Raw genomic sequence first — 10,885 nt, forward strand, 5'->3', positions numbered from 1 at the left:
CCCCAAAAAAAAAACAGACGCACACACATGAAAAGAAAAGAAAATGGTAATTTCTTAAAGATGTTGTATATTTAAAAATTATTTTTTATATAATTCTTGTCTGTAAAATCTCGTGTAGAAAGGACTAAATATTTGGTGCTGTAAAACAAAACATTTTTCCAACAAATACATTATGTCAGTGATGAGAAATAGGATATCATATCTCAAACAATAAACACACTTTTCACCACATCTTGAGGCCATTATCGGAGACCCAATTTGTTAATTTATCTTTTACTTAATTCAGAGGGGTCTGACTAACTGGCCTGTTCTCACATTCTTTCACACTGTGGTGATGTGAAAAACAGCACAGTGACAGAGGAGAGAACTCCCTCGCTCTCCAGCTCAGTCTCTTAATCGGTCTCTCTCTTGGTTATTGTGACAAGCAGACACTCTGTGCACAGAGAGAAGTGTAGACATTAGGTTGTCCCCTCTTTCCCTTTGCTCTCTTCTCCTCAGCTGTGATTAATCTTAGGCTGCATACCTCACACCACAGGCTGAGGAGCGAGCAGGAGCACACTGCTGCCAGTTGAAGGACAGCTCTGCTGTTTGTGGCCTCTTTCCTTGAGTCTGTTTGCAAATATTTGGAATTCAAAATGAATAACTGAATCAGTAGACTGCATGTTTTTCCAGTTATTATTATTTTGCATTTTTGCCTTTATTAGACAAATTAGTACAAATAAGAAAGGATGAGAGTGGAGATCAGTATCAGACTTAAAGAGAGGTTGACTGAGGTGCTACAACTCCATACAATGTGTCAGAGCACTTCCCATATGCCTATGGCAAAATTGCGGATATTAGAAGAAAATATTGAAACATGAAAAGCTATACATGTACACTACCATTCAAAACATTTAGGGTTGGTAAGATTTTCTAATGTTTTTGAATGTCTATTTTGCTCCCCAAGGCTGCATTTATTTGATCAGAAATACAGTAAAAACTAGGGCTGTGCGATATTGAAGAAAAATGCGATATGCGATAACTCATTAAATAATGCGATATTCGATAGCAATATGCACTGATTCTTACTTAAGCTACAGAAGTTATTTAGGTAAGAGCAGCGAGTGATTTTCTCTTTGTCTTTTGTTCATGGCCCCAAATATTGCAAGCTGTAGCGATATGCATATTGCGATATGTACATTTGCGATATTTCGATAATTTCGATATATTGCACAGCCCTAGTAAAAACAGTAATATTATCATTTAAAATAACTTTATTTTAATATATTTTGGGAAAATAAGTACATCCAACTTTACCTGCATACATAGTCTACTCAAGCAAATCGAGATATATAGCAAATATATACTATAGATACTGTATAGCAAATATGATTGTTTTTATTATTGCAATTTAAACTATATTATTACCCAGCTCTAATCTATTAAACGTGACTATAAGGCATCAAAATATTAAGATATTATAAACATGAACATTATGATTTTCTGTAGAGATGCTTTGAAAATTGTGTTGAGTGAAAAGCGCAATATGAATAAAACTGACTTGACTTGAAAATGTGATTTATTTCTGCTCTTCCTCACTCTTCCCTTTGATGTTACATGCTCTTCCAGAAATCATTTTAATACGCTGATTTGGTGGTCAATTCCTGTTATTATCAATGTTGAAAATGTGCTGAAATGATTCTTTGATGAATAGTAAGTTAAGAAAGAATAATTTATTTGAAACTGAATTCTTTTGTAAAATTATGAAAACATTTTTTAAAGCCCCATTATTAATGTCTTTACTGTCACATTTGATCAATTTAATGTATTCTTATCAGATAAAAATATTATTTGCTTATTAAAAACAAATCTTACCGACATATACCTCAACTACTTTTGGGGAAGTCGTGGCCTAATGGTTAGAGAGCCGGACTCGTAAACCAAAGGTTGCTCCACTGTTCCAAGCTTTTCCAATACTCACAAAACTCATCAGCCCTTCAAATACTTTTAGGTAGATGAAGAAACCCATCTAGCATCTGAGATGTGCAATTAATGAGCACTAATGTGTTTTTTAACGTTTGGAGATGGATTATATAAGTTTGTCACAATTGTGTTGTCAAATTTTGGATGATTAGTGCACACCCATGAATTATGTCATATGTCATGTTAGGATTGCCCAGAGCATGGTTAGGATATCCAAAGCCCTGTGGTGTGCAGCAGACACTATAATGAAACCACTGTCATGTGTTCAGAAATTGCCATCTGGAGCATTTTAAGGCCAAATGCAGTGGAAGAGGATAACTAAAACGATCAGAGAAATGGAAACCCAACAATGCCAATCGCTGGTATTAAACCAACAACTGAGGAAATAAGGCATGACTAAGATATGCTGAAAGAGATAAAACTGCTGTATTCTTGTGGTGTTAAGCAATACCTGTTCATTAGCAGCCGCAGCAAAATGGGGAGACATGTTTTTCAGAAGCGTATTAATGTCTTTGTAGAGTTCACTTTTTCTCATATAGTAGTTTACACCTCCTTCTCCATTGATTCTCTGGAAAATGAAATCATAATGTAAGTTACACAGATTGACAACATTCCCAATGGTGTATTAGTATTTTTGGCTAAGATATAAGTCGGGTTACAAAAGATATCTCAATCATAACGTCATATTTGAAAAAGACAAGTGAAAGAGCAAGAGAAAAGGTTCAACACTCACTAAACACACATATAACTGTACTTTCAACTTTTAATCTCTGAGGTTTAGAGGTGAATTGTTCTGATTAAATATCTAATCTATACAATTAGCATCACTGTCATTTGCAGTAGATTGAAACTGACCTCAAATGTACAATGAACAGGTGAGTGTCAGAAAGCATTGAACAGAACACAGACGAGGACAAGAGACTCCAAAAATTACAGACATTTAGATAGAGGTGGAGGGGGAGAGAAATTAGATTGAAGAAAGAAACACGAAGATAAAAATAGACATATGTACTTGATTAAGTGGCACTCTGAATGAAAAATATTGTGGTGTGTGAAATGTTGCTTTTGATTAATTGCACACATATTTAGTTCTGTGGTGTGGCTCGAAACACTGGACACAGCAAGAGAAGCAGATCTGGAACATAATCATATAACTGTCATGTCCAAACTTTTCAGTTTCACTTACCTCATGTTTTGGAAAAGTGTCTGTATACCATACCTTTCAAACACATTAAGAGCACATTGTGTATGATCAAATTGTCTACCAAAATTCGCTCTCTTGACAGCCTGACACGTTTCAGATTAGAAAACTCATTGCATCATTCAGCATTCCGATGGGATGCATTAATTTCCATCTGCTAGGTGCTCAGGTCAGGCTTGTTGGGATATGCCCCGTTTAGATTATCAACCTCCTCTGTAATTGGTTTCATGATAAAAATACAATATATAATCAACTGAGGGAATGTCCACACTTCTGAAACTGATTACTAATGGCAGATGATACGTTATGTAGCTGAATTCCATCATTTTTGACACCAATGTAGCAAAACATGTGTTTTGCTTTGACATACGAGAGAATTGTGTTCCTATCTAAATCCAATCTAAAACCAACATACCAAATTACTTATTACTTTCTTGACAGTTTTCTCACCTCATCAAAGAAAACTCCGCTTGTACTGTAAGTGATGAACAGTGTGGGCTCTGTGTCACAGGTCTCAATTATAAGGGAGCAGATCTCTCCATCCATCTGCCTCCACGGTGGAGAACGACAACCATTGGAGAACACGTAATCTGGAGGCAAGATTAATGCTTTAGAGATTTGTATATTTTGTTACATGTATATTGTGTCAAATGTTAAATTAGTGCACCGTTGTCACCTCTCGACAGTAAATATTTGCAATAAAACTTCAGTTTTGGAAAGTTCATACAGTGCTGGCTCCCACCGGGGCAGATGGACACTCTCTCCCAGTAGCCCTGCCAGTGAAGATGACTGATTGCTCTTCAGGACTGAGCTGCTGCAGACATAACCCCAAGATAAATCACCCTCGCCAAACACCCCCGCCGATACTCCACATGCTCCAAACCACCCTGCGCATCCTCACGGTGCCCCCCTTTTTATTTGCATAGAAGCTTCCATTTTTTACTCCGCATACGGGGACACATTTTTCAAAAGAAGCCACATCCATCATTCAAAATTTGCAGGCCGCACTCCTCTTTCCAAAAACAGTTGATTGTTATGGCACAGCAAATCTGCCCGTTCTCCTCAGGGAGAAAGGAAGAATTGATGAATCTCTTTGTAAACTGAAATCTGACATATGTAATGGTTTCCATGTTGCGGGGACTTGAATACAGACATGTTATATTTAAAGGATATCCAGAATTGCCACTAATGGTGATGGCTTGAAGACTGAGTGTGAGGCAGAGAGAAAAGCTTTATTGATATTTAAGAGTGTTAATCATAAGCCAATAAGCACTAAAATGATCAGAACTACTAAATTTTGTGAGTTTCTTATAGGAAAACTACCCTGGAAAATGTTTCGATCTTAAAGATGTGGTCACATTAGTGAAAATTCACAGGCAAAAAAAGGTCAATTGTATAGTGTAGCAGTGCAAAACAAAACAAAACAAGCAGTTTTATGTTGTTCAACGTGGCGAGTCTGTTAAAAACCTGCTTTGGGAAATCTTTCTACCTCACGGAAAATTCCCAGTTGCACTGATTCCTAATGAAATTTCTGGATTTTGCCTGGGATAATCTGCCAAAAAATGGGCAGAGATTCCTTAATGTGTTGTCACATTTACTGAATTTAGTAGTTCAGTTGAAATCAAGCCATTTCTACAGGAATCTCCACAGTTCGAAATTTTACTTGAGGGCAAAAGATTTTCTCGTGCACATTTCACATTGGGATCAAGTTTGTCACACAAATTGACCAATAGAAAGCTGCTTGGTTTGAAATTGACTTCATAGACCACTACATTAATGACAACAGACAATGGATCTTTTTTTGCCCACAAAATTCCACAGAAATTGACATTTTCAGAGAAATTTTGCCAACTTTATGCTTATACAGTCTTCTGGTACTGTCAAGAAAATAATGAATCTGTTTAACTGAATATAGTTCAATCCCACCTCTGGAGGTCTGCTTTGCCTACTTCTTTGAGTACCTCACATTATTTTTGCCTAGAACACTCTTAAAGTCTTCATAATCATTAACTGAATCCTCTAAAGCCTTGAGAAATACTGTTTGCTGAACTGATATCAGCTGGATTTGATTTCATTTATGGCAGGCTGTTCGTTTTACATCAGCATGGATGTCGGCCCCGTGCACCCTCATGAAGTTCGACTCTGAAAGTGGGACTGTGAGCATTTCAACTGTCACCTCAGTTGTCTCTACAGATCCATCTTTTAAGTTATCTGACACCGACCTCTCTTGATTCAATTTCTCGTTGGCCTGCGGGAACTGTGATGGTTCAGTGGCCACATTTAACTCAGCACCACTCTTCCTGTCACAGCTCTGCACATCATCACTAAAAGCCACATTAGTGGCATTCATCTCGTTTTTGTTAGAGTAGGTCTGCCTAATGTGTTCGTAATTGAAACACACATAAAATAGACAAAAGTACAAAAACAGGTGCAAATTGTCTTTAATTGGAAAGAAAAATGACGTAAGATAAAAGTCTTGCTTCTGAGATTTTTTTTTTATTTTTATTTGTTATAACAAGAAAAATGGTGTAAAAAATAAGCGTCACTTAAAATGAAAAAATTATTTTAATTACCCGCTTGGAAGATCTTTTTTCTCGTTTTAAGCATAAGCTCACTTAATTTTAATAAATTTATATGAAGACTTAATTGCTTAAATTGCTTTTCAAGAATGTTTACTGTAGAAATTGGTACTGGAAAACAAGAAAAAAATACTGAGTTTACAAGGCATCAGTCAAGCATTTGCAGCCATGTCTGGCAGTCACATGTGAGAAGTTGTCTCCATTTTTCCCAATGACTAAATTACTGTACAACTTTAGTCCAGTTGAACAACTCTCATTCATGCCGGAAAACTATGATCACTCGCTCCCAGCATCAACTCAGAGAGAGAAAGAGAGAGTGAGGGAGAAATTAATCAGATTGAGGGTGAAAATAAGTCTGGAAGTGAGTGAGTGACAGAAAGAGATAAAGTTAGCAGAAGTGATGGAGAGGGGGGAAAGTGAGGACAATGCAAACCTGATGTGTAGCTCACAGACTTCAGCACCCGGTTTTCTCCTGTTCCACAGAATCTCTTCAACAGATCTACCTCTGTATTAACAGCTGCTGGGCTTAGCCTGCCCTCTCTGGGCAAAACACACACACACACACAACACAGAACAAAAACACAGCTCATTAACCAGTAACAGTAATATAGCTATGAATGCATGCACAACTCCAAAGTGAAAACATTACTTGTCAAGTGCTGTAGATTAAGAAGTATCTTTTTTTTTTAAAAAAATGCATGTCATGTGACTTAATCAAAGCACATCACTGGCTAAACTAAGGTCTTCTCTTTCCAACAAAAAAACCGAGAATGTTCTCTTAAAGAGACAGTGGCAAGGAAATTAACACAAAGAGTATGTTGCCATATGGCTACACCATGCGGTAGAGGGTTAAGAGTGTTAATCATAAGCCAATAAGCACTAAAATGATCAGAACTACTAAATTTTGTGAGTTTCTTATAGGAAAACTACCCTGGAAAATGTTTCGATCTTAAAGATGTGGTCACATTAGTGAAAATTCACAGGCAAAAAAAGGTCAATTGTATAGTGTAGCAGTGCAAAACAAAACAAAACAAGCAGTTTTATGTTGTTCAACGTGGCGAGTCTGTTAAAAACCTGCTTTGGGAAATCTTTCTACCTCACGGAAAATTCCCAGTTGCACTGATTCCTAATGAAATTTCTGGATTTTGCCTGGGATAATCTGCCAAAAAATGGGCAGAGATTCCTTAATGTGTTGTCACATTTACTGAATTTAGTAGTTCAGTTGAAATCAAGCCATTTCTACAGGAATCTCCACAGTTCGAAATTTTACTTGAGGGCAAAAGATTTTCTCGTGCACATTTCACATTGGGATCAAGTTTGTCACACAAATTGACCAATAGAAAGCTGCTTGGTTTGAAATTGACTTCATAGACCACTACATTAATGACAACAGACAATGGATCTTTTTTTGCCCACAAAATTCCACAGAAATTGACATTTTCAGAGAAATTTTGCCAACTTTATGCTTATACAGTCTTCTGGTACTGTCAAGAAAATAATGAATCTGTTTAACTGAATATAGTTCAATCCCACCTCTGGAGGTCTGCTTTGCCTACTTCTTTGAGTACCTCACATTATTTTTGCCTAGAACACTCTTAAAGTCTTCATAATCATTAACTGAATCCTCTAAAGCCTTGAGAAATACTGTTTGCTGAACTGATATCAGCTGGATTTGATTTCATTTATGGCAGGCTGTTCGTTTTACATCAGCATGGATGTCGGCCCCGTGCACCCTCATGAAGTTCGACTCTGAAAGTGGGACTGTGAGCATTTCAACTGTCACCTCAGTTGTCTCTACAGATCCATCTTTTAAGTTATCTGACACCGACCTCTCTTGATTCAATTTCTCGTTGGCCTGCGGGAACTGTGATGGTTCAGTGGCCACATTTAACTCAGCACCACTCTTCCTGTCACAGCTCTGCACATCATCACTAAAAGCCACATTAGTGGCATTCATCTCGTTTTTGTTAGAGTAGGTCTGCCTAATGTGTTCGTAATTGAAACACACATAAAATAGACAAAAGTACAAAAACAGGTGCAAATTGTCTTTAATTGGAAAGAAAAATGACGTAAGATAAAAGTCTTGCTTCTGAGATTTTTTTTTTATTTTTATTTGTTATAACAAGAAAAATGGTGTAAAAAATAAGCGTCACTTAAAATGAAAAAATTATTTTAATTACCCGCTTGGAAGATCTTTTTTCTCGTTTTAAGCATAAGCTCACTTAATTTTAATAAATTTATATGAAGACTTAATTGCTTAAATTGCTTTTCAAGAATGTTTACTGTAGAAATTGGTACTGGAAAACAAGAAAAAAATACTGAGTTTACAAGGCATCAGTCAAGCATTTGCAGCCATGTCTGGCAGTCACATGTGAGAAGTTGTCTCCATTTTTCCCAATGACTAAATTACTGTACAACTTTAGTCCAGTTGAACAACTCTCATTCATGCCGGAAAACTATGATCACTCGCTCCCAGCATCAACTCAGAGAGAGAAAGAGAGAGTGAGGGAGAAATTAATCAGATTGAGGGTGAAAATAAGTCTGGAAGTGAGTGAGTGACAGAAAGAGATAAAGTTAGCAGAAGTGATGGAGAGGGGGGAAAGTGAGGACAATGCAAACCTGATGTGTAGCTCACAGACTTCAGCACCCGGTTTTCTCCTGTTCCACAGAATCTCTTCAACAGATCTACCTCTGTATTAACAGCTGCTGGGCTTAGCCTGCCCTCTCTGGGCAAAACACACACACACACACAACACAGAACAAAAACACAGCTCATTAACCAGTAACAGTAATATAGCTATGAATGCATGCACAACTCCAAAGTGAAAACATTACTTGTCAAGTGCTGTAGATTAAGAAGTATCTTTTTTTTTTGTATCTTCATTGTAAATATATATTAAAAGATATTAAAGCATGGCTGACTGCTTTGATTGAAGGCAGTGTGCAGTATATGTATACAGAAAGAGTGTTTACCCGGTGATCGGTCTGACAGCAATACTTAACAGCTTCTTGTCCAGCTGATGCAGGATGCTGAATAGCTTGTCTTCGTGTATTGTGGGAGAGATGGGCCCAAAGATCTTCTTTATTGGCTCCCTGTTAACTGTTGGCCATTAACACATATTATTCACACCTGCTTGTCATACAAAAACACTTCCACTCATCTTTGTTTTTTTCCCCTTAGCCCCATTGCAGGTTTCATTCCAAGACTCTTGGAACCAGGGCGATAGGTGCCAGTATAAAAAAAACACTGGTACTATTGGGACAAACAAGAGCCCACTAAATGTTAGCAAAAGCTTATTGACTACACATTTAAATGTTAGCCAAAAGCTGCAGGAAGCATGTCTGGAATTAATCTTCAGATGGAAAATCTGCTTTAAAAACTGTGGTCTAAAAGCTTAAGACCACTAGTGCAAATGCTTCTATTTCACATTTGTATAATTAATACTGACTTTTTTTATTACAAGTTATATTATCAATTAAAACTGAACTGAAAAATAGCATGAATTTCAGACTGTCATTTATTTAATGACAGCAGCATTCAAGCTTCACAAAACTCTACAAGTTTGTGTAAAGCCTGATCATGTTTTCCAGCCTGATCTAAGAATGACCCCAAGAGCATCTTGTGCATCAGTGGAAGAACATCTGACCAACTGTTTCATATAGGTGACATGATCAGTGTCACAAATGTTAGTTGATTAGGTCCTATAAATAGTGCAGAATCTTAAATAGTACTCATTTTATGTTTTTAATTCCAGTTTTCAAAAAAATCTAGATTCTCAATGTGGTCTCAGATTTTCGGATTCCACATCTTCCATCATAAATAAATGTAAGCACTGGAATGATGAAGGCTGCAAATGTGTTAATATTTATAATTGCTACAAGAAATAAGGAATAACAGAATAGGCTATTTCAGACAAATTAGTACATATTAGTAATACCTCATGTTCTGCATGCAGCTCACCTTCCAAACAGGCCCGGATCTCCTTCATCTTTTTATCTGTGCTTAGTTGCAAAAGGTTAGAGAGATGGTAAAATGAGTGCACTGTGATGTCAGGTGGACTCAGTTGGAGAAGGGGACTTCCCTTATCATCACATTCCAAGGACACAGCTGATTCACCTCTGAAAAAGAGAAGCAGCAAAGGGTAGGCAAGAAAAATCAGAAATGATCTGAAAACCTGCGGTATAGTCTAAGCAGAAAATTAAATTAGATGTAATCTTTCTTATTTCTCTAAAGCCTAGTCAACTGCTCATCTAACATAATCTCCAGTTGTTTACCTGGTGTCATATATATCTGATGTGAAATCAGCCGCTTCTAGAGATGTTTTCCACTGTAAAGGCTCCCTGAATAGAATCCTGGCCTCCTGTGGGTATCTGTCGTCGAAGTCCTCCGTGAAGAGCAGGATTTCAGTCAGTATGTCATTATTCAGAGGGTTGTTCTCGAGTTTATCCGCATCAGAACTCCACTGAATTGCCCTAGAGAATGTCTCTCCCATGACGGACAACAGACAGTTTTAACCTAACATTAAAGCAGAGTTAGTTAACACTATTAATAAAACGTGAGAAGGATAAACCTATATCAATGCATGCATTAAAGCGCGAGGACTGATATGTGGTGTTTCACACATATCTAACGGATTATTATCATTATTATTTAACTTTAAAGACGCAATATTTGTGACCCTCTTGAAAGGGTCGATTTATAAAACAGTTTATTACTCACCAACAAACGTGACTAAACAAGTATGTACAAAGTTTCTAACCGTTTTCCTCTTCAAATTCGCTGTATTGCTATCTTGCTAACTTTTCGGCGTTCCCTTCAGTTACCAAGTAAACAGAAACGAACTACGAGCCGGCTTCGGTTGCTAAGATACGGTCAAACAACGAGGAGCAGAGAGGGTCAAAAAAAGAAGTGTAGGCAACAGTACTGCCAAATTAGCAATTTTGTTGCTAAATGTTGCAACTTTTCAGACTCTAGCAATTGTTTTCTTCCAAAAGCACCTAGCAACAAATTTAGCTATTTTTAAAATAATTTGGCAACTTTTAGCAACTTTTGTTAAGCGACTCAAACGCATCAAACGATAAAAATGCACATATTTTCCATCTAAATTACACAAAAAGAGGAAACCAAAGATGCCTAGCAGAA

General features: G+C 37.0%; 1 protein-coding gene across 1 annotated transcript in view; it reads right to left on the reverse strand.

The window, feature by feature from the left end:
* The window catches only part of LOC107657269 (armadillo repeat-containing protein 4-like), a 61,862-nt gene extending 51,292 nt beyond the window's left edge, over positions 1-10,570 (reverse strand). The window contains 7 exon segments of the mRNA XM_016445302.1: positions 2,414-2,530; positions 3,614-3,753; positions 8,362-8,468; positions 8,716-8,842; positions 9,704-9,861; positions 10,018-10,258; positions 10,503-10,570. Coding sequence (XP_016300788.1) covers positions 2,414-2,530; positions 3,614-3,753; positions 8,362-8,468; positions 8,716-8,842; positions 9,704-9,861; positions 10,018-10,235 — 867 coding nt within the window. The 5' untranslated portion in view covers positions 10,236-10,258; positions 10,503-10,570.
* Positions 10,571-10,885: the final 315 nt, after the last annotated feature.

Source organism: Sinocyclocheilus anshuiensis, unplaced genomic scaffold (genome assembly GCF_001515605.1).
Source record: "Sinocyclocheilus anshuiensis isolate Anshui unplaced genomic scaffold, SAMN03320099.WGS_v1.1 scaffold159, whole genome shotgun sequence".
Lineage (NCBI taxonomy): Eukaryota > Metazoa > Chordata > Actinopteri > Cypriniformes > Cyprinidae > Sinocyclocheilus > Sinocyclocheilus anshuiensis.